This window comes from Anarrhichthys ocellatus, unplaced genomic scaffold, assembly GCF_004355925.1.
Source record: "Anarrhichthys ocellatus isolate YVR2014 unplaced genomic scaffold, GSC_Weel_1.0 scaffold59, whole genome shotgun sequence".
Classification (NCBI taxonomy): Eukaryota; Metazoa; Chordata; class Actinopteri; order Perciformes; family Anarhichadidae; genus Anarrhichthys; species Anarrhichthys ocellatus.
Window position 1 is genome coordinate 1,181,836 of NW_022280089.1, and position 25,164 is coordinate 1,206,999.

General features: G+C 43.9%; 1 protein-coding gene across 2 annotated transcripts in view; it reads right to left on the reverse strand.

Moving 5' to 3' along the window:
- Nucleotides 1-472: 472 nt before the first annotated feature.
- The window catches only part of esama (endothelial cell adhesion molecule a), a 65,149-nt gene continuing 40,457 nt past the window's right edge, over nucleotides 473-25,164 (reverse strand). For both annotated transcript variants that reach the window (XM_031871559.1, XM_031871561.1), the window contains exons 2-7: nucleotides 11,884-12,035; nucleotides 9,390-9,591; nucleotides 9,114-9,269; nucleotides 4,351-4,473; nucleotides 4,044-4,173; nucleotides 473-2,709 (exon numbers count right to left, since the gene is read on the reverse strand). In XM_031871559.1, coding sequence (XP_031727419.1) covers nucleotides 2,175-2,709; nucleotides 4,044-4,173; nucleotides 4,351-4,473; nucleotides 9,114-9,269; nucleotides 9,390-9,591; nucleotides 11,884-12,035 — 1,298 coding nt within the window. In that variant the 3' untranslated portion in view covers nucleotides 473-2,174. The remainder of the gene's footprint in view (nucleotides 2,710-4,043; nucleotides 4,174-4,350; nucleotides 4,474-9,113; nucleotides 9,270-9,389; nucleotides 9,592-11,883; nucleotides 12,036-25,164) is intronic.

Genomic DNA, 25,164 nt, shown 5'->3' on the forward strand with positions numbered 1-25,164 from the left:
GTCATCTACTGTGTGTATTGTGAGCTAACAGCTGTTCTACTTCAGAAATACTGACTGAGCAGAGATCACAGCAGTGCAATACATCAATGATTTTCTATTGGAAGTATGCGCCGCTATTTATCTTCTTAAATGGAAACTACAGCTTTGGAGCCAAAATCCAGTTCTTATTTGGTTCAATCATATTGAGCCAACATATATGTGACAACATGCAATATGCCAGACAGAAACACATATTTAGAGATTTTCACCTATTTTGCTTCCATGACATGTCTTCATTCAGACGAGTGGGGAGAAAACATCCGGAGTACACATTCAGGTGTTTCTTTTACTACGTTGTCTCTTTGCGTCTGTAGATTTCTACTAAATTCACCAAAAGTTACCGTTAGTTAATACCTCATTTGCATATTTAAACATGATACAAATACAAGAAAATGATGTCTTAATGTAAGTAATCAACTGGGGAAGTTTCATGTTGATATTTATTAGTTATTTATTTCATCTGTAGAGTCTTTAAAATGTATTCATTTTACAAAACACATCTTTAAAAGCACTTCCATAAACCCAACCTTCCAGTGTCATTCCTCTATATTCTGAAGCTTTTACACAGGTCATTCATAGCCTGATTTATACAACATTTGATGTCTATAAACATGGCCGAATGTTGTGTTTCTATTTTCTGATTTATGGAGTGATACAAAGAGATTACCTCTGTAAAAACATTTCACTCTAATATTCTACTAAATGAAACTAGAATCTGGAACCTGGCTTAATTCAACGTTCAGATTTCCGTTCTGGAACTTCTTATACCAAAATATAATGTATTTTATGTAAATGATCACCTGGGGAAGTTTCCAGTGCTTTCTATTAACAGTAATCGTTTTTTCTTTTGATCACATTCCTGTAATGTTTCCCCGTACGGAGGAATAGTGTATCTCCTCCATCTTCTCCTGATGGTAGCTGATCACTAGGCACCATCAAGTCTTAAAAACATCTTCACAATCAGTGCTTTTGATTTAGAGGAACTCATATCAGCTTCCTGTTACTGTTACTTTGCAATGCCGATTGAATGTGGGAGAAGGTTGGTCTGTAACTCTAGAGCCTGTGGGTCAAAATGCTTCCATGTCATGTTGATGCAAACAGGTTGTTCCCCACTGACTGCACTATAAAGACCTCTAAAGACAGTCGTCCTGTGTATCTTTGGTTCAGTATCCGGTGTTGCAGGCAAACATATGACCTGTATTATACGTTCCATACAGGCTGTGGCCAACAATAAGCTACACATTAATCAGAAAATAAATATCATATTTACAATTTCAATTCTGCAGGCAACTTTAAAATGATTAAAAGTTTGGACTTGTGTTTTTGCAAAGTCACCCAACTGCAAATCTGAATAGTGCTCATTATAAGAAGCTTTTACTAATCTGTGTTTAAAGAATCGCGCAAAGAGCATTTCATAAGCTGAACCACCGACAGAAGTAAAGCCAAAAAAGAAAAGGATTAGTCATATATATATATATATATATATATATATATATATGTTGTTTTGTCTTTCTTTCTGCTGTAGACATATTCTCATTAAGACATAGATCTTCATATATCTCACCCAGTTCTTCACTAACTCTGATCAACATTCTCTCCTCTGAATAGAACTCATACGTTGTGCTTGAACCCGTTCTATCTGGATCATTTCTCCTTTAGCTCGTTTTTAAAGATCTGCAGAACCATCTTCATATTTAATCTGAATGTTCATCCATGAGACTTGCACACACCACGATGGCCCATTTGCTTTGTGGAATTAGTAAATATAATATAACATTTAATAGCAAAAATTGAAGAAAAAAAATACAACAAATAAAATAGAAATGCATTGATAAGGTAGAAAACAGGATACTGGACAAATGTATGTATGAAAATTATATCTATACATAGTTTGCAATGTATGCAGTGCATACACAATATAAAAGACTTGAGTATAGTAAACAGTCTGTGTCTGAAAGTCTTACTACGAAAGCTTCCTGGCGCGAAAGCAAGCGTCAATAAGTGGATTTGACATTTTCATCTACTGTAATTCTGCTAAAATAGTAGTTAAAGCAGCCGAGCCTTTCTGAGAGTGCAGAGGGACAGACTTCCACTGTTGTTTGTCGACAGCACTGTTGGGCCAGAGCTGGCAGGTGTTAGACCAGAGATCCAGCCTGGTTCTGTGCAGGCACCATGATGGGCACCCCTCCCATGCGGGCGATGTTGGAGGCTGTGACCGTGGAGGTGGGCAGTGGCGGCGGGACGGGAGCCGCCTGGTGCTGCAGCTGAGGCTGGCTGTAGGTCTGCGGCAGCACCTGAGCCTGGGGCAGCTGCGTGTAGCGCTCTGGTCTGGGCAGGGAGCTCCCGTTGGTGCTGCCCTCGGAGGAGACGGCCTGTCCGCGCGGCAGGGTGGTGCTGTTGTTGTAGCCGTAGTGGGTGGGGGTGGAGGCTCCGTGGTGGCGGGACGGCCGGTAGCCGGCCATGCTGCCCGTGGCGGTGATGATGGAGGCGGTGTCTGAAGGTGGGCGCTGGGGGTACTGCTGCAGGTGGTGGTGGTTGTTGTGGTTGTGGGAGGGCTCTTTGTGGTGCGGGCTGGAGGCGATGGAGGACAGGGTGCCATTCTTGGAGATGATATCTGAACCCATGCCACTCTTTGCCCAGGACACACGCTTGGGAGCCTGAGCATCCTCCCTGGAGGGGGACGGGACCCAAAGTCAATTTCATTTGCTCACAAGAGCTTAATTCAACATTTGAAAGAATAATTCAATTGGGAGGGGGGGCAACCTTTTGGACTGCGGTCCATATGCAGAACAAAATAAGGAGCCAAACAATAGTCAATGTCCAATTTTCTACTAGTTGTACTGGAAATCAGCATTTTTATGTATTTTCTATCAAAATAATAATACTGGAAATATTTTAAAAAAAGTATTTCTGTATCTGCTGCTCTCAAATTTTATTTCCTTTTGAACTGGACTACAGTGTATGGCCTGAGGGCCCACTTAAAGATTACGATGTAAATGAGTCAGTCTAATATTAAGATGTAACAGAAATGGTAAAATATAGATTTCAGTCCCAAAAGGTTAAGACACTACATTTAGTAGACATTAAGTGTTTAAACCAATGTTCATACCATTTATTAGAAATATGCTGAAGCCATGTTTTAGTTGAATTACCAGCCGTTTAAAAACGGGCAGCAGGCCACAGTTGGTCCACGGGCCGTAGTTTGGCAACCTCCGAAACAAACTCTTCCACTTAAAAAAGTAGAACTCAATAATTTTGATGATCAAATAATCGCCTTGATTATTGAACATTTGCTGCCTCCATCTTGAAGGGTCAACTTGGAAACTACAACTGTTTGCACTGTTTTCTGACAAAACAATGAATCCATAACTGAGGAAACAATCATCAACATCATGGTTTGCATCTTTAGGTGGACCATATTCAGAGTCTGGTTGAAGGAGGAGGACAGCACACAGAAAGCTCTATTTCTACAACATGGTGCTGATTTCAAAGCCTAATGGCTCAACATGTGGAAGCTATAGCACATAGCACCATCTTATGGTTGAATTACATCAATCCAGCCAAAAAACAAATCTAGAATCAACAAATCTAGAATCAAATTCCAATTAAATGTCCAACAAACTGTATCCAATAAATAACAGTTGAACTTAACATATAAGGAAACATTGTGTGAGTGCCTGTCTCTTTAAGATCCCCTCCAGAAAAAGCCTCGTCTGCAAGAAAAAGCAGCTTTGCAAAGGTGATGTCTCAAGGCTCAAGCCCATGGCGGTATGTTCTAATGAGCGTGCATGTGACTTAGGAATGAGCCGGATCTCATTGGCTTGTTGAATGACATGTTTTCTGATCCAGGCAGCCCACAGTTAACTGACTGGGTCGTCTTATCACACAGTTTGTGTGTTGGTAGGCACTCCAGATACCCCAACGTATGAGCACAAGCTTTACATGATATGTCCCCTTTAACACATGTGATAGAGGCCACTTGGATTTAAGCCACATGAACTTACTTGATTTCGTTGGCCATGTCGTCCTCGTTGTCTCTCCGCCTCTTCACCAGGAAAAGGAGGCAGAGGAGGAGGAAGATGAAGCCAATCACTGAGCCCAGGGTGGCGCCGACGATCATCCCCACATTAGTGGCTACAGGAAGAGTCATGGGACACACAACGATTACATGTCACCAAAGCAGAACATGTCTACATAGCATCCATACTGTTTTTCTCTGTTAGACAAATGTCTCAGATGAGTGTGTAAGAGAGGAGTTGTATTGGAAACACTATTTCAACTATTTCTCATGTGTTGTTGTGTGCTACGTACAGGTGACGATCTCCAGGTTGATGAAGCAGCTCTCTGACCCGGCTGAGTTGCTGGCTGTGCACACGTACTTCCCCGACATGTTGCTGCTCAGGTTGCTCAGCTTCAGAGTGCCGGTCTTCTCGTCTGAAAGCAGCATAGAACACGGAGCACTACGGTCAAGCATGCATGCGTGCACATTGTTCCATGTGTATCTGGGCGATCACATGAAAACACATGACACAGCACAAACCCTGACTGCAGACGCATCCATTGCTTTGACACATAATACTTTAAGCATTATGGATATGCTTTATTTTATTACCCAGAAATCTATACTCTTCATCCTTAGTTGTTAGTGTTGGTTATGATGTCATCTTAAAGAACAAGGACTTCATATAAGACAAGAAGTAGTCCTTGCTTCAGCTTCTGTGTGTCCACTCTGCCGTCTTAGGATCTCATTTTCATTTTCATCTTCAAGTATGAAGTTATATGTATAAAAGTTCTCTTTAGGATTTTCAGAGCACAAATATAGCAGCAAACACCTACTTTCTATCTATAGATATATATTATAGGTATGAATTGCTGACATACCATGTCACGCACGTGCCTTTTAGTGCATGTTACATATATAAAATATACAATAACATATTATTGTATACTCCTCCGCGAATCGCCAACTTAACGTGGTGGAGGAGTTTGAGTGGCTCAGTGATCCTGGGAGCTATGTTGTCCGGGGCATTAGCCCCTGGTAGGGTCTCCCAAGGCAAACAGGTCTCGGGGGAGAGCCCAGACTAAGAGCGGTTCAAACGACCCTAATGATAAGCAGCCCACAGACTTTAGCCACCTCGCCCGGACCAGGGAAACCGGGGCACCCTCCCGGAGCCCGCAGGGACAAGCATTGGGGTCGGGGGCAATGCAGACCGGGCGGCGGGTCAGGCGGGAGGCCTGGGCGAGCCGATCGCCGGCAGCATAGACTAGCTCTAGGGACGTGGAACGTCACCTCGCTAGCGGGGAAAGAGCCAGAGCTGGTGCAGGAGGTGGAGCGATACCAGCTAGATATAGTTGGACTCACCTCCACACACAGCGCTGGCTCTGGGACCAAGCTGCTGGAGAGAGGTTGGACTTTGTCCTTTTCCGGAGTTGCCCAGGGTGAGAGGCGCCAGGCGGGAGTGGGGATACTCACGAGCCCCCGGCTGAGCGCCGCTGTGTTGGAGTTCTCCCCGGAGAACGAGAGGGTCGCCTCCATGCGCCTACGGGTTGCGGGGAGCAAGGCTCTGACTGTGGTTTGTGCTTACGCACCAAACAGCAGTTCAGAGTATCCGGCCTTCTTGGAGTCGGTGGGAGGGGTCCTGGAAAGGGCGCCACCTGCCGACTCCATAGTTCTCCTGGGGGACTTCAATGCTCACGTGGGCAATGATGGAGAAACCTGGCGGGGGGTGATTGGGAGGAACGGCTTGCCCGATCTGAACCCGAATGGTGTCTCGTTATTGGACTTCTGTGCTTGCCACGGTTTGGCCATAACGAACACTATGTTCGAACATAAGGTGGCTCATAAGTGTACCTGGTACCAGAACACCTTAGGCCGGAGATCAATGATCGACTTTGTAATCGTATCATTTGATTTGCGGCCGTATGTCTTGGACACTCGGGTGAAGAGAGGAGCAGAGCTGTCAACTGATCACCACCTGGTGCTGAGTTGGATCAGATGGCAGGGGAACCGGTTGGAAAGACCCGGCAAGCCCAAACGTGTAGTGAGGGTGAACTGGGAACGCCTGGTGGAGGACCCTGTCCGGGAGGTCTTTAACTCCCACCTCCGGAAGAACTTCTCTCACATCCTGAGGGAGGTTGGGGACATGGAATCCGAATGGACCATGTTCAAAGTCTCTATTGTGGACGCGGCCGCTAGGAGCTGTGGCCGGAAGGTCATCGGTGCCTGTCGTGGCGGCAACCCGAGAACCCGGTGGTGGACACCGGAGGTGAGGGAAGCCGTCAAGCTGAAGAAGGAGACCTTCAAGGCCTGGTTGGCCCAGGGCTCTCCCGAAGCAGCTGACGGGTACCGGCAGGCCAGAAGGGCTGCAGCTGCGGTGGTCGCGAATGCTAAAACTCGGGCATGGGAGGAGTTCGGGGAGGCCATGGAGAAGGACTATCGGTTGGCCTCAAGGAGGTTCTGGCAAACCATCCGACGGCTCAGGAAGGGAAAGCAGGGCTTACCCCAGGCTGTTCTCAGCAGGGGGGGGAACTGCTGACCCGGACAGGGGACATCGTCGGGCAGTGGAAAGAGCACTTTGAGGAACTCCTAACCCCGACCAACATGTCCTCTGCAGAGGAGGCAGCGCCTGAAGATCTAGGGGGAGGCTCACCCATATCCCTGGCAGAGGCCGCTGAGGTAGTCAAAAAGCTCCTTGGTGGCAAGGCGCCGGGGGTGGATGAGATCCGCCCTGAGATGCTGAAAGCACTGGACATAGTTGGGCTGTCCTGGCTGACACGCCTCTTCAATGTCGCATGGGGGTCGGGATCAGTGCCCATGGACTGGCAGACCGGGGTGGTGGTTCCCATTTTCAAAAAGGGGGACCGGAGAGTGTGCTCGAATTACCGGGGTATCACACTACTCAGCCTCCCAGGGAAGGCTTATGCCAGGGTGCTGGAAAGGAGGCTCCGACCGTTTGTCGAACCTCAGATTCAAGAGGAGCAGTGCGGATTCCGTCCCGGCCGTGGAACAGTGGACCAGCTCTTTACCCTCGCAAGACTACTGGAGGGGTTCTGGGAGTTTGCCCAACCAGTCTACATGTGCTTTGTGGACTTGGAGAAGGCTTTCGACCGGGTCCCTCGGGGGTTCTTGTGGGGGGTGCTGCGGGAGTATGGGGTGCCGGACCCGTTACAACGGGCGATCCCGGTGGGTGTTGGCCTCCGCCAGGGCTGCCCTTTGTGTCCGGTCCTGTTCATGACTTTCATGGACAGGGTATCTAGGCGCAGCCTGGGGGTGGAAAACGTCAGGTTCGGGGGTCTCGGCATCACCTCTCTGCTGTTTGCAGATGATGTGGTCATGTTAGCCTCCTCGGATCGTGACCTCCAGCATTCACTGGGGCGGTTTGCAGCCGAGTGTGAAGCAGCGGGGATGAGAGTTAGCACCTCCAAATCTGAGGCCATGGTGCTCTGCCGGAAACCGGTGGATTGCTCCCTCCAGGTGGGGACGGAGTGCCTACCTCAAGCGAATGAGTTCAAGTATCTCGGGGTCTTGTTCACGAGTGAGGGTAAGATGGAGCGGGAGATCGACAGACGGATCGGTGCGGCTGCAGCAGTAAAGCAGGTGCTGCACCGGACCGTCTTGGTGAAGAGGGAGCTGAGCCGGAAGGCAAAGCTCTCAATTTACCACTCGGTCTACATTCCTACCCTCACCTATGGTCACGAACTCTGGGTCGTGACCGAAAGGACAAGGTCGCGGTTACAAGCGGCCGAAATGAGCTTCCTCCGTAGGGTGGCCGGGCTCAGCCTTAGAGATAGGGTAAGGAGCTCGGTCATCAGGAGGGAGCTTGGAGTCGAGCCGCTACTCCTTTGCGTCGAAAGGAGTCAGCTGAGGTGGTTCGGGCATCTAATTAGGATGCCTCCTGGACGCCTCCCACTGGAGGTTTTCCAGGCACGTCCAACTGGGAAGAGACCCCGGGGAAGACCCAGAACACGCTGGAGAGATTACATCTCCCAGCTGGCCTGGGAACGCCTCGGGATCCCCCAGAATGAGCTGGAACATGTTGCCGGTGAGAGGGAAGTCTGGGTCAGCCTGCTTGGCCTGTTGCCACCGCGACCCGACCCCGGATAAGCGGAGGAAATGGATGGATGGATATTATTGTATATATATACACATGTATATATTTTGCAATAGTTTGAAAAGGAGAAATATGCTTTGGACGAGAAGATTGATACCACTCTCATATTTGTCTGTTAAATGCGAAGCTACATCCCGCTACATTAGCTTAGCATTCAGCCTGGAAGCAGGTGGAAACAGTGAGCCTACTTCTGTTCAAAGGTAAAACTAAATTAAAATAAATACACTCTTGGCAAACTGGAGAAAAAGCTAATTTCCTGTAAAGTTGAACTATTCCTTCTAAATAGGCCATAACATTTATTTTTACAATCAACACTTGAAATGATGAAGGGACTTGCAAATGACAAGGTAGTAGAACATGTAAACCATACTTTGGTGTTTCATTCTTACCTCTTTACTGAAGATTTCATAAAACTTATTTTCTTTTTCTTTTTCAAAAATGTACTAAAACACTGGCAACGAGAAACACCTTGGGTAGATGATAACAAGAATAAATATGACAACAATGTAAATCACATCCTCTAAACTAAAAAGGCAATCTGGTTTGAATTGACATCAAACATTATTAGTAAACTTGTTTACAAGAGATTTAGCCAAGGATCTTTAGAGGGAACCATGAAGTGCATCTTTTGGGATACACTCTATTCCTAACGAACCGTTTGGATATCTCATCGTCACCTCATCCCACATTAAACACTGGTATGCAGTAAGCTGCGTATGGTGACTCCTAGCTGTAGTATTAAACATATACTGCTGCTTATGCCATCTGAATAATTAGTTACAATCACATAAAAACTCCACACACAGGGGCGTCAATCACATGTAATTCCATTAAATTAGCTTCTGCTAACATTACTGTTCCCTTTCACACCGATTTATAGAATTAAAATCATGCAAAATATCAAGACATTCAATTGTTGCTGAGCAACAGGGGCAGGTACATGAATGTGCTGAGTCCACTCACTGAGCATGGGTGAGAAGAAGACCTCCGAGCTGGGGCTGGTCTTCTTCCACTTGTACAGGGGAACGGGCTTCCCGGAGCTGGTTTTGCAGCTCAGAGTCACGTTCCCCTTCAGCAACGGCTTCCCTGATAGAGAGCACTTGGGAACCCCGGGAGGGACTGAGACGAGAGGATCAAAGAATGTTTCTTTTGTTAGATTATACAACGTCATTTAATATATGAAATATAAACTACACTGCAATTAAGGTGAAGTCTTCCCAAGCAGGATGTAGTTCTCACCCTTCACGTCCAGACTGAGCTCAGCAGTGAGGCCGGGATTATCGGGGATGATGACCTGGCAGAAGTAGCGTCCTGAGTCGGACTCCTGGGTGTTGTTGATGTACAGCGACACGTCGCGTGAGGGCATGCTGGAGGAGAAACCCACGCGGCCCTTAAACTGGGAGCTGCCCACGCTCGTGGAGTCTTTGGTGTAGGCGATGATCTGGACGACACAACAGAGAGCCAACGTCAACCAGTGTCTTTGACATCCATGTCAGTATGATTGTACAGTTATCCCGGGTCAGAAGAATCACTAATCCTGCCCGCAACATTGTGATTGTTTGGCATTTCTCGAACTTTTGGCTGAATGTCACCCGGGTTACATGGAACACAATTTGTAAAATCTTGTCATAGAATCAAGCACTGCACATTTGTGGCCCATTTCCATCAGTTCCTTCATCACCATGAACACGCACACTGTAGTTTATTTTCATACAAAGTCCTGCTGCCACAAATACTCACTAGAGCACCAAAGCTCTGCTGAAAGTCATCATTTAAAGCAGCATTTACTTTAGTTTGAGTGGGGCTAAAAACTACAGTGCCCAGCCGATGAACCAAAACTGTATGAATGTATGCTGTGACCCATCTTTAACCAGTGGGCTTGTGGCTGAGTGGGGTAGAGCGCTGCAGGAATGAGTCCTGAAAGCCAGGAATAAGTTGTTGTTTTACTTCGGATTCCCTCATCTCAAACTCAATGGGTTTAGAATGTGTTTTTGGTGAGGTGTCTGAAATAAGGTCTGTGGTTAACACAGACAAGCTAAAGAGAATTCAAAGATTTGTTGTACGACTTAAAATACATCAGTAAATATGTGGTGAATTTAGAAGCTTTTACGTGTCTTAAATGAGGTGGTTGATAACAAGTGTCTGAATGAGACGACTAAACGTCCTCACTGGAACACCAGTCCTCCTTTAGCTCAGTGCTGGAGACGTGAAGTCATGTGACTGTGGTGGAGTTTATAATAGCATTAATAACGTTAGCTTTTTACTTTATTATGTATTTACGCTTCAACAATTACAAAAGTGGTGTTCATTTGTGAAGTGTATCTTGCTGAATAAAATCTGTAAATTGCATCAACGTTTCTCTGCCACAGAGATTATTTTCTGCAATAATCCTAAATCCCATTGGCTTTTTGGACCAGTGGGATGCTAACTTCCTGGTTGGCCTATAAAAATACATCATCCCTGATGCTCTCTGCTGAGAGACAGACCATCACTCTTTGGTTTTCTTGGCTAAAACATTAGTAAGTAATATCGGGAGCCTAAACCTTTAAATTGAAGGAAGTTGGGAGAGAATGTGTGAGACAGCTACTGACAATGCCAGAAGATGTAGCCCTGGAGGACACGGCTAGTCAGGAGCTTTCAGACAGAGGATCTCTATCATTTTAACATCACAACTTCCTCCTTTAAAAACTTACAGTAATTCAGTCAGAAACGAAGGATAAGAAAACTATTCAAAGTTGGATTGAAGCTAGATTTAACAACTGATTTAGTTGCTCTCAAACTTCAATGCTGATTGAGTCCATACCCTTTCATTTAGGTGCATGGAGGCCAACTAGGTAAGATGTGAGACACAAAACACCCACACGTGTAGGAAAAGCCTAATTCATGAGGACTTTCTCTGTGACAAGGTCCTGTAGAATAAACATCAGGAAATGATCTTGTTTGGAAAGAACAAGACTGAACTGGTTTCTCAATTTTCAACTAACTAGTTAGTTTATCAGAGTTAATGAGCTCACACTAGTTGGACTGCCTACCATGGGGGATGGCTGTGCATCACTGTAACATAAGGCATCTAGGATTGGCTTTGCGATAGTCCGTTTGTTCTTGTTATTCATCTGTTTGTCTACAAATGACAGCAGAGCAGAGACACTGATGGCTATCCCTTTTAATCAACGGTGTCTTTTCCAGCTCTCTGAGTTCTCTTTTCCCCTGTTTCCTTTTTGATTGTGATCCTCCATCTGTACAGCCCAGCGATCTGACCAGGGCCAATACGTAAGGTGAACCACAGCCAGGTCTCTAGATGATGTCAAAATAACAATACAGGGCTGGGGGGGGCGGGGTTGTTCAGCTGGGCGTTTACGCATAACCCCTCTGCTTCATTTCCTGTTTTACTGCATAAATAATCTGATTTGGAAAAACACGTTTATCTTAATTTCCTACTGCAGAAAACCTACAGTGTGGTTTATTGAAGCAGGAGAGAAATAATATATAATATTAAAAGGTTAAGCCGGTTTTGTCTTGGATTAATTTCCAAGGGTTTACAAAGGAAGAGCTTTGACAGATTAACAGCATAAGAACATAACTGTAATCCCACACATTATAGCCACAGAAGGCAACGTAAAAGATTCCCCTGCTGGGCTGCAGATACTGTAGTATATTAGATATTAAGATGAAGAAATATCTCATTCATGTTTTCCATATGCCTGTTTGTAGCATCTCCTATTGGCTTCCTTACCAGCTGGGTGCTGTTGGAGACAAAGTTCCAGAGGATGGTGTTGGTGCGCAGGTCGCTGCCTGGCCCTGGGCTGTACGTGGCCCTCAGCACCACCATCTGACCCTTGATCACATCCATGCTGGGTTGGGGCATCTGGATCTGGGCCCATATGCCTGGAAGAGGAAGGAGGGGGGGAAGGGAAGAGAGAGGAGAACTGTCAGTGTGACCCATCTCCAAAACGGGCCATTCTTCATCTACACTCACTGTAAAGCTGAATGCACCTGTATTCACTTTATGACACACTCATATTGTTATGGCAGAAGTCATTCACCTGCTGCTGTCAATACAACTAGACATTTCATGTCATGCAAAAATGTCACGAGCATACATATCAGAAATTATGATCTGATCCAATAGTATGTATAATGATGACAAAAAATGAACAAATACAACTTTATTCATTTACCATCTTTCAAGCACAGAATGCAACACAAAGTTCTAAACAATTCAGCAACAAAAGACCAAAAGCACAAGTTTAAAACCAAATATATATACAAAAGGAAGAAAACTAATGAGATGAAAAATGAAATGTTATCTGAACATTACAAAAACAAAGAAAGACAGCCGCATGTTATAGGTGACTGGACAGTGTGGAGGAGCTGGGCTGCAGTCCAGTGGCCACAGTACAATGTTGGCATTGTAGGTTTCTGCACACCACGGATACGCTGAACCTCAACGTTTCTGAACCATTAATATGTTTCATTTCAACACTTCTAGATACATGCACTGGTATAGTGTTTGAACCACTTGTGGCACTTTTCATGTGCATTTGGCATTTCCAAACTGCATTCTCAACTACGTTTAGGTTTAGGCAACAACACTACTTTGTTAGGGTTAATAAAAGATCATGGTTTGGGTTTCATTATGTGCGTTACTTTTGGTTTCACACGGGACACGAACAGCAGTCTCCTGGGTGAAAGTCCCACATTTGGAATTACATATAAATGTATGCGTGGTGCGTCAGAAAGAAACATAATCCTGGAGTATATACGTAATAGACGATGCAGTTTTCTTGTAAAGGATTGTTCTTTTTAAGAGACCAGGCTGGGAGACTTGACATGCTATAAATACAATTTCAAAGCACAATTCCTTAAACTCTGTGTCGATACTCTGCATTAAAAAGCCAAAAACATATACACAAAAAACTGTAACAGCATCATGTTTTCTAAGCACTGAATGTCATAAGTCATAAGGAAAGTCTATGCAGCAAGAATATCAGAAATAGAGTCAAATATGCTGAGGAAAGAGCTTCATCGTGTCTTAAGAAGGAGAATATGCAAACAAGTCTATTCGTCATCAAATCATTACAAATGTTCCTACCAACTAACGTTGGGAGAATATCCAGGTGAGCACTGGATACAACACACATCTTCAGTCGAGCAGAAACAGTCCACAACAACAACCGACACACGCTCAGCTTCTAACCGCAGGAGCACAGAGCGCTCCATGTTCCATCTCTAGAAGACCTGATCTCATGGAATCATGTGGGATCCATGTGACGTTCATATGTGACGTTGAAATGAGAGCAAAGAAAAAAAGGAAAGAAGAATTCCACAGCAGTGCAGAAAAAAAAGCTTTTCTTTAACAATGTCAAAAATATTTCACCTTTGTATTCATTTAATTAACTGCAGGCCCAGTAGAAATGACCTCAATAATGGTGTTAATGTAGTAATTGGTTTTATTTGGATTGATCTCATTATTGCAGTGAATCTCTAATAGCTTGAATATCTCGTTGATTACTGCATTTAATATCTCAAGGTCAAATTAAGAGCCAAATGAAACACAAAGAACATGACTCCTCCTGAGGCTGTTAAGCAAAAGTGAGAGTAGTTTATGTGGAGCAGCCTGATATGAAGTACTCAGTGTAGCGTGCATGTATGGCCAGAGAGGGGCAGCAGAGAGCCAAAACACACGTGCTACTCAGAAACAAATGGGAAACACATTTTCTGCAGCTTGATATTTACAATCATAAGCAATATAAGCAATGTCCAATTTTGGATCATTTATTGTGGTTTGATGTGCACAGGCAAATAAGCGACATTCATTCATGCACACTGTAACTGGGATACTGAGAGAGTTTGTTTTGTTAATTCTCACTGTGCTTCATTTATTAATTCATCCAATTAATTCATTCGTTACTTCAGTTAATTAATGTTTTTTGACATTGTCTCCACTGCATGTCATTCCCTTTGTGGGTGAGGAATGATTTGACTTTGGATCATGTTGTTAGACCATCAGACCTAACTTCTCTGTGATACACACACACACACACACTTCTCCCCCCCACATAGCCTCCCCCTGGTCTTCTCTTTATCTCTCACAGCTCTGACCCGTCCACCTCTCCTCCAGGCAGGATTTCTCTTTGCTTCCAGAACTCTTCACCTCAAATGATATTCCTGTGAACGGTTCCCTCACTGAGTGAAGGTGTAGAGTCCAGTCTGATCCGTCTCACAGGGTTCATCACAAATCATGCAATGAAGACACGTGGCAGGGGTACGCACGCTTTAAAGAATGGATGGGATTTCTGTGCGTTGTTGTTGTGTGTGCTAACCAGTGTGACTGACATGACCTTTGTGTGAATGCCATGCAAAAAGTATCATAGCTCTTCACTGTTTTGCAACAGGGATATTAATATTCCTATTAACTGGTGGCGTTGTTCGTTAAGTGTGAAGCAGTGCTCTGAACCTCTCCACTACGTCTGCACCAGCTAGACACTACAGAGATACACTTGGTCTACTCATGTCATGGTGCATGACTTCTGGGTCGTGAAGTCCTCACTTTTGCCTCAGGCTTGCTGCCAAGTGGGATCACCAACTTGCAGAAGTTCCCTATGCTGCTTTAAAGTTACAATGAAATGTGTCCTGCTTGCTCCCTCAGGCATATTAAGATGTTAACACAGGTAATGATGAACCAGCAGGATCTCAGCTAAAGAGAGAACGAATCAGAATCAGCTCTATTGGGCAGGTATGAGTACACATACCAGGAACATGACTCAGTTGTTGTTCTCAAAGCACATTGATGTGGTGTGGTGCGATTTAAGTCTTTTATATACCACTCCTGTAACAGAACAATACCATATTTATAGGGATTTCTTTTCCTAACGTCCAACTGGCGGCAGTGGAAACAAGTTGCGAACACAACCTGATAGGATGAACTTGATTATTTGTACATCCAGCAGTTATGGACAAAGATTGACATTCATTTGGAGTGGTGTTTTCTGTTCACCTGATGAATGTAAGTCCACTATTCCCTTTCTTTTAGCTCTGTTTTTGGTCCCCACCACCTGTCTCTGTAGCTGTTAAATGCTCCATTATGTTCACCAGCTAGTTTGTACCTGTTTCTGTCTGCTGTTTGCTGCTGAGCAGGTAGTGTACAGTGGCTTTATATGTCTTTCCCCCAGAAAGCAACTGCCTACTGCTACGCTATGAGAGCGCTGGGATCGAACCAAAACAGTCGAAGCTATAAAGCTCCATAGAGCCGAGAAGAAGCTGCAGATTCAGGTGATAACTATGTTTTCAGTTTGGTTTGTTTGTCTGTCAGCAGGATGATGGAAAAACTACAGACTCAATTTTTAATGAAGCTTGGTGGAAGGGTGTATCACTAGCCAAGGAAGAACGGGTCAACCTTTGGAACAGATTGGCCTTGGCGGAGTGCCCTTTTTGGTCTATTACTACCAGAGGGTTTCACATTGTCATTTGATACATTGTTATCATAAGAATATAACTGCTTTAGTAACAAATGTGCATATACATCCTTAAAAAATGGCTCAAGATGATTTGCTTTTCCCTGATTTTAAGAAAAATCCAGCTGTAAGATTTAATCTTAAATGAATATTATTCCTAATGAACACCTCCTGTGTTTTCTCAGCACAGCTGAAACTAGAACGGCAACAATGCTCCATGTAAAGAGATCTGTACAGAGAGTAGGTGTAGGTTTCAGTTTCTCGGTCACTGTGGAGACAGATGGAGATGTGTCAGCGATGACGGAGAAAGAGAATGTGTAGGCTATTCTCCTTTGGGAACATTGTTTCTAATAAAGAGTCACACAAATGAAGTCATTATGATATAGACAGAGGGGAGGAAGGAGATGGATGGAAAATAAGGTGAACTGTGGAAGAAAGAAAGGTGCTGAAAAGGAGGAGAGATGAAGGACAAGAGACAGAGTCAATGTCTCTTAAGACCCTAAGAAGATTTGCTGAGGCAGTGGGAAGCAGACCTCTTGTCTGGAGTGGTGCTGACTGATGGATGGATGGATGGATGGATCAGTGGACATGTAAAGATGACAGAAAGAGGCTTAAACATAAACGCAATGAGTCATAGTGGAGCAGCTCTCTGATGATTGCAGTAAGCCGGTAACAGACTCCACTGAGAGGCTGCTGTAAGAAGACTGGGCGTACTGCAGAATAAAAGTCTCTGGGACAAGGACAATGTTATGAAAGACAACACAACACAATGACTTGTATTCTTAAAGCAACAGCGAGTAGGGTTTGTATGTCTGGACTGGTGTCGTTACAATAAACGCAATGCATTTTAGGAAATACACCCATTCAACTCAGTCGCCCAACTAATAGAATAGATATCCGCAAACCTAAAACCATGCAGAGAACACTGTATGCTTAGCTTTTGGTCTAAAGGACCTTCACCAGAGCATACATGGTTCAGTTGGAATGGCACATGTAGAAACAAAGAAATCACATCATTCTTATCGCTTCTTATACTGTCTGTGAAACCACAAAACTGTCAATAACGGCCGCTCGGTATACTACGTCACTTGCTCTGACCTAATGCAACCACCTACCATCACCTCTAAAGCTCACTGACATGGGACATATTGCTAATTGAATATGTACAAAAACCAAAGTGTACAAAAGAAAAGTTGTGGTATTTATGTGCCTTGCTCCCTGTCTTTATGCTAAGCTAACTGTCTCCTGACCATAGAATGGTATCAATATGCGTATCTAACTATTGGCAAGAATGCAAATTAGACTATAAAAAAAAAATAGTCCTTTCTTTGTGGGACCAGAAGGACTTCAGAGGTTCAGGTGTTGCTTACTTACTATTGTGGACAAGAACAATGTAGGACTTTGTTCTAAGTGTTCAATTTGTGACCTGTAGTTTGCATACAAGACTTCCCAGCAGGGATCACCCAGACACCATGATTTCACTGTGGGAAAATGGGCCAAATGTTCAGCTCCTCATTAGTATAGATGGGCTGCTCTTCATGACTTAGCCTGTTCAGACGGGTGCATTTCCCCCCCCCCCCCATAAAAATCTTGCCAAGTGCTGTTTTAAGAAGCTTTCCTGACATCCCTCCTCTCCGATAAGAGGAAAAGATGAATCAATGTGTGGAAAGATGAGAAATGGAGGCATAAATAGAGAACTGAACAAGGCCACGCGAGTCACACTCATAACATTCACTCTTCACTCTGAGTTCGGTCAGTGAGGCTTAATCTTTCCCGGCGTGGCAGCTCTAAAATCCACTCTGGAGGCTTCATGACGATTGGCTTTAAATATTCCATGGTGACTGATGGCAGAGCAGATGGGAGTCAGTTCACTCAGTGTGGAGAGAATGGAGGGAGTAATGAGGTCTGGATGGGTCTCTCTCTGGAGGTGATGGGGCAGTTTCACTAAGTCTGGTTTAACAAGGTGTATCATGGTGGCTTTTATAGGTGAATGTGCACTAGTAATAGGACATTATGTACAACAGGGAAGGGTGTATCTTCGTATGTTTCGAGCAATGCTTTCCAAATTTTTGTTAAACCACCGCACCTATTCAAACTAAATATGTTGTCATGGCACCCTGAGCCACCCCAATATAATATGCATATATGTACACGTATGCTTTGAACACTTTGTGTGACTGTGTTGAGTGCTGAGATACAGCGTGTTGTGTTACTGTGATAACCGGGGGTTGACTTGTCATGTCATTCGCTGCAGCAAAGCCGCATATTCAACAGAGTTGTTCATACTGTTGTTATACAGTTTCCCACAAGACACAAACAGCGGCCTCCTGAGTGAAAGTCCTCCACCATCCCTTAGCGGACTCTCTTGCTTGTTATACTTTATGCCCCATAACTCTCTAGTAACGGTTAGTCGACATACCATGTTACTTCTTTCCTGGCTGCACGGTTTAATAGAGTGTAAGAGACAAGCGAGTTAGTTATAATTTGGCCTCCAGTTTAAATGCTGTATAGACTGTCGGTATGTACATATCCAGTATGAAAGAATGTATAAAAGCTTTTGGGAATAATGTATCCAAAAGAATTCAGTTTAAAAAGCCAGGATATTACACACACACTGTTACATCATACTTCCTGGTAGCAAAACAATGAGATTGGCTGGTAAAGACACAATCAGGCTGTTTCAGTGCTGTTAACAGTGACAGTCAAAAGCTAGCGCTTCCTTTGGAAAAACTGGCACACATTTTATATGTAAGAGTATGTGTTGAATTCAGTGTTCTGGAAAAAAAGCACAGCTCAAAGTTGTGTCTGGTTATAATGCAGTAAAGGACTCTAAATGCAGTGAAATGTATGGACAGGACTCGAGGCAACACATCAGTGTTGATGAGATCTATTGCCTCGGGTGAGAGTATGAACCTCAGAGCCAACTGTATATTGTACACATGAGTTGGTTGGCGTTCTGCGAGCACCATGGAGGCAGAACAGAGCCGGCTCTTTTCCCTTGATGAAAAGTTTGCTGTGTGTGTGTGTTTCTCTATGTGCAAATCTCCTAATTGCAGGAAACACATGAGATTGAGCCTGTTTACTTCGACAGGATAAAGCAATAGCCCAGCAGGCTTTGATGGGGTTTGACTTCAACTAGCATCTTTAATGCTGAGAAGATGGGTGGAGTGGCTTGGTCGCTTCCTCCGAGGGCGTTATCAGCCAATTTGAGTAAACTGCTGAAGTCAGTGAGGGGGGGGAAGGAGAGGCGAAATGAGAAGGTCATAGGTAAGGTGTAGTGACGTTTCTTTTTCCTACACCCTTATTTCAAATACATTGGTTCATAATCTTGAAAAAAACAGAACAGCCTGATTAAAGATGAACGGATGAGAATGAGAGCGATAAAAGACAGAGGAGACAAGGAAGAGACGATATAATCTGGATGATTAGCAGCGTTGTTGCAAACATGTCCCCATGGAGGACAACTGAGTCCTCTCTCTGGAGGCTGGGTGGAGACGTCATGCCTTCTCTCTCATGGAGATAAACTGCTCGTGGGACGGCTTATCCCAGTTTCACCAGATCATCAAAGTGGGAGAAAATATTAGTGAGTTACTGTAGATGAATGTCTGCACAGAGCAGCTTCATGTGTGCCGAACGCTGACAATCCTGAGGTGTTCCAGAAGCGTTCAGGCAGAGGGAAACGCTTCATCTACTCTCACTACTTGTTTTCTTGCTCTACTTTCTTCCTTGGGAGGGTTGCAGGTGGTAAAATGTGCAGTTGTCTTGGCAAAAATGACATATAGTTACTAATACTGTATGTACAACTACATGTAATATGGGGACACTGACACTGACTCATGAATAAATAATGTTTCACATTCTCAACAACTTTTGAACCATACATAGGAATTAATCAAATAATAATGTAGGTGTAAGCTAAGTGTGGCTGTAATAGTAGTAACAGCAGTGGAGTGGTCGGAGTGAACATACTTTATTCAAATTGAATATTTTGTTAACGGTTTTGTAATTATTTGTAGGAGGTGAGGGAGCTCAACCTTTCTCAGATACAAGCAGGGAGGGATTCAAGGAGAAGGTAGGGTGTGCAGGATGTGGAGAGGGAGAGTAGGGAAGGGAAGGGGGAGTCAAGAGTTTGAAAGCAGAAGAAACGTTAAGTATAATGTGATGGTCTAATGTGAGGCCCTCTGTTTCACCTGTATCGAATCACTGGTGAAACGTGAGTGATGATGAACCTGCTGAATGACATGAGGCATGTGTTCAGAACGTGTCCGTGTATTCGTTCACATCATTAGTACTGTTCCAGTGGACAGATGAACTTCTCTCCCTCTTGTTTTACTGCACACCTTTCAAACCACTCTACATGGAATGGAATGTCTTTTATGTCCTGCATTAGTTAGGCATTCATAATAACACAGGACTCTTGCATATGTAGCATTGAATTAATAATTCACATCTACATCCATAGCTACGCTGCATGCAGAAGATGCTTTGACGTTCACCCTTTACCTCTAACATGTAGAAATGTGAGTGTGAATATTTAATAGCACACATTAAGAACAAACTAGCCAACCAGCAGTGCCCAGAGTGCCTCACCGGCTCTGACAACTAGTTATCGTTTTATGAATTTTTGAGTTATGGTCAATAGACTTGTTTTGTGAGGCCACAGTGACCTTTGACCACCAAAATGTAATCAGCTCATTCTTGAGTCCAGCATGACGTTATTCCCTCCAGGCGCTCCTGAGATGCTGCGTTCACGAGAATGGGACGGCAGACAGATAATGCCTCAGGCCACAGCTGTAGCCGGCACATTAAACCAGAAACATAAGACAGAGCACGCAGTGCAGACACATCCACCTCAAGAAGGTGGTAGATTCATCCATTTGGTAACACACCTTAAAAGAATTCTTCCTTCACAAACATCTGCTTCAAAATCATTCAGATAGACAGTTCCTGAAATTCATCTTTAGGCACGAGCATTTATATCTATCTCTGTCTGATACTGACGAACTTTAAGAGATAATACACACTGAAAAATAAAAACAGTCTTTAGTCAAAATCTCCAGGTATCCTATTAAGTAAAGGTGTTTTTGGCACAGCCCATGGCTGGATTAACCCAGTAGGAAGCTGCGTTCGTCATTGGTGGAACAATAGCTATCCTCTACTCACTTCTCACAAACAGAGAAATAATACAAAAGTAATCCCATTACAGTGAGTTTTAAAGAGTTCTCACTTTCAATGTTTTCCTGAATCACACGATTGTTATGAACACATTTGGTCCTCACAAACACACTCACACTCACCTAAACACACACACACACACACACACACACACACACACACACACAGAGAGAAAGCTCAGGGCCAGAGACCGAGGCAGAGCTCATCATCTGATAACTGTGCGATTGCAGTTCTTCCAGTATAATTAAAGGAGAGACACAGCAGTGGGACTCTTAGAGAGAAGAATGTGTCGTCTGTCCTCGAGCTGCAAAACTACCAGCCACTCTTCAGCTGGATGAGACAGAGAGAGAGAGAGAGAGACACAGACAGACAGACAGACAGACAGACAGACAGACAGACAGACAGACAGACAGACAGACAGACAAGGCTCTGCTTAATTGGGGGAACAGAGATAGTGTGGGCCAGGAGGGTCAGCAGTGTGTGTGTGTAGATGTGTGTTTGTAGCTGTAGAAGTCTGTGTGCTTGTTCAAGTTTATTTTTATGTATATGGATTTCCACACACACACACACACACACACACACACCTCCAACGCTGTCCCTCGACAGCTGCAGAGCGTCTTTCATACAAAGCTTTACTGCCTGGATTGATCCTGTGACTACAGCATGTATAGAATGTATAGAAGAGTCTACCGTCCTGCTGTCCCTGCATATTGTGTGCAATATTTATCTTCATCACAGTCTTTACACACACACACACACACACACACTCACACGCACACGCACACACACGATAATATAATGAGTTGCCTTCATTACTGCTTACATGTGGCATCCACTGATAATTGGAATTCCTTTTACCTTCGATTTTTTTCTGACATTAAAATTAATGAAATTGTATTCATTTCAAAAAATGAATCCATGTTTAACCCAGTTTAAAGGGAAACTTGCCTGCTGTGTAGGCTTTAGTAGATAATCAGCATGTTGTTGTCAGTGAGGAAAAACTGGCCGAGGATGAAGTTGGCATCACAATCAGACGTGTCTGTTGTTCCACGTTTCCCGACTGATATGATTTGGTTTCATAACAATAACTCTGCTGGGCAAATGAAAAATGGATAGAAGCTCACTCCTGCAATTCCCAGCTTTCTTTTCCTTCATGCTATCAACATGGAGCTGGTGATGTCCAGCAGGTCTGTCCCCACTTTGGTGCACTCTGAACCATCACAACTACTATTGGATGGTTTGCCGTGACATTTCGTACAGACTTCCATGGCGTCACCAGAAGGTCCAGGATGATGAATCCTCATGACTTTGATGATCCCTGACTCTAGCACAGGGGGGTTTCAAAGTCTGACACTGAGCCTTGATTGCTTCCATTAGCTGCGTGTCACAGCCACTGCTGCTGCTTACATTGTTGGTGAGCAGGCTACATTATCAGACCATGATAGAGAAGACCAGACTACAACAACATCCTGTCTCTTTCACCTCACACAGAGGCTTCACCTCACATCCCTCCCTCACAGTTTGAAAACCTCTGCTAACATGCAAAACTAAGATGGTGAGCATGGTATTCTAAACATTAGCATGTTAGCATTGTAGTTGTGAGCAGACTAGCTTCCTGCCGTTAGCATTTAGCCCAAAGAACACAGAGGAAGGACTGTGGTGGAGCTGCACTGTCAATGTTTCTAACATGACTCACTTCTGTTTAACTGCACGTTGGTTAAATTAGCACTTTATAGTTTAACAATATAATTACATTACAATGTTTGCTGTAACAAACAAAGTCATTAGTTCTGAGAAACACTGACACTTTCCTGCATGTTTTTTGTGCTTAACAAATAATACCATATATATTTTCATATCTCTGTTCCCATATTCTTATGCAGCAGTACTCATGTGCCAGTGTGGCAAACAGCTTTCTGATAGCAGCTGAGCCGAGCACAGGAACAGAGCGCTTTGGTTAATTGGAGCTGCCTTCCATCTGATCGAGACGCCATGAGAACTGCTGCAGAGAGGAAATTACCGAAATCTGTCAATTGACAGAGCTTGAGGCTCTTATTGAACGGCTCATAAAAGCCAACCCCGTCCATCCAACAGGATCAGTCTTATCAGGCGACAGACACAATGGCACCTCGATTCAAATCCAGCTTTAGACAAAAAAAGAAGTCGTCCCCGCAGCCACGGCTCTAACTTAACAGCAAAAGACTGCTCTGCTTTGGTTGATTAGCAGTGGGACTGGACGTCTTTTTGCAAAAATAAAGATAAAGCAAAAGTTCACATCGTCTACAAAAAAAGAAATAAATATCAAAGGCAGCCTCCCACCCAGCTGCACACACTCACTTCCTCTGCATTGTGTGGATGATGGCAGGGAGGAAAAAGCTGGGCGTCCTGATAGCGCTGTGATGGAGCGTTGTTCCGGGATTGGCCTGTTTGTCTTGGTAGGTAGTGTTAAAGTGAAGTCCAGCAGTCAGGGTCAGACAGGAAGTAGCCCACTCTGAGCCTCCAACAGCCTTTAGCACACTCCCTGCTGGCTGACTACTCCCACATTAGAATACTGACGCATTGACCTTCACTTATAATGGTTAAAATGCCTATACCATTATGAATCAACTGCAAGATTAAAGTAATCTCATTTTTCCAAACATAAACAATTATTGATTATTCTTTGCTCCCATCTAAGAAATGCAACTGCATTACCTATGTGGTCCTTTGTTACACAACTACTCAAGTAATGGAAACCGATGACATGCATACATAATGAGGGTGGGAAGTAGGTCTGGAATAACAACAGGCCAAATTCCAGGTCCAAACTTCTGAGAACAGGAGTTATTGAGATGTTATTGGGTAACAATTGGCCAACTTGTCAAATACTGTCAAGTGGCCCTTCTCTTCAAACTATGACGCTCTAGGCATCCCTCTAGTGCCAGTTTTAAACATGTCACGGATGGAGTGTCAGTTACCACTAATTACATGCATTGCATCTTTTCAAAATAAACTTCTTTGTTCACAGGAAACATGCAGTTTCCCTTTGTTACAGGCATACAGTGTCTTTTCAAAATAAACTTCTTATGTAGGTTAGCTTAGTTTTCAGATTTACAATGTTAAGTTCAGGCAACAACAATCCTTTGGTAGGCTCAAGAAGAGATTGTTATTTGGGTTAAAATAAGTACATTTGTTACGTAAAACAGTTATGTTTGTTACATAACTAGTGTAAGTAAAGTACGTAAGTTACGTAACAAAACTACGGTGAAACCTCAACATTGACTTGGTTTCACACGGTACATGAAGTCCTGTGTTTGTTTGACCCATCCACCCTCCCCCTAACCAGAGTACACACTCTTTACACTACATCAGTTGGTCGGAGCGTCTTATACTGAAGCGGATGGGTTTACACTGGAGTTAGATGAGAGCCCGGTGTGTCTCATACAGATGCAAAAGGTTAAACTACGGTGGCCTTCAGAGCTCTCTCTACATATCAAAATATCGGATTCGCTCGCTTTGTAGATATAAAGGGCTCATTCTAAGAGTAAAACAAAACGACTCTTAGTTTCAGGGGATGATACACTTAAGAAAACATAACTATGAATATTACATTCCATTTCTGCTAAAAGATCCCCTAAAATGCTAAACACTGGCCGTTTAAAAAAGGATCTCTTCTAGCAAATGACACTACTGAATGCCATCATCCACTTAGTGGTGGCGATGTGAAGTCATGTGACCCTGGTGTAGGTCGCATATAGCTTAGCTTTAGCTTTTTAGTTTTTTGAAGCTTAAATGCTTAAAAAAAAAAATCATAAAAGTGATGTTCATTTGTGAAGATGATCTTGCTGAACAAAATGTGTGAGCATCATAAACTTTTTCTTTTTTTTCCACATATACTGTAATGCTATCAAGATGTTCCATTCCATTCATAATCCATGCAGTACGAAACAAAGCAGAAGTCAACATGTCATCCGCTACAAAAGCCGCCATCTGGACCGATCAGTGATACATATGCAACTTTGGTTTGACCTGTAACTGCTGTGCCTCCCTGTCATCAGTGTCATTTAGAAGAACATCGAAGCGTGAGGCAACATTTCCTGCATTTATTCAGGACACACAAGAAGACTGAAAACAGTGAGGGTGGGGAGGCTATATGAGTGTCGTACCATGTCTCTCAACCCCACACACACACACACACACACACACACACATGCAGAGATACAGTAAAGACATTTGATTTGCCCAAGGAGTCACTGACAGCTGTGGAGATCAATCTGGACGATACGGACGTATGACAGGTGACATGATCTGCTCAGGACACCATTACGCTCCCCTCCTCCTACTGCTAGTGTGTGTATGACACACACACACACACACACACACACACACACACACACACACACACA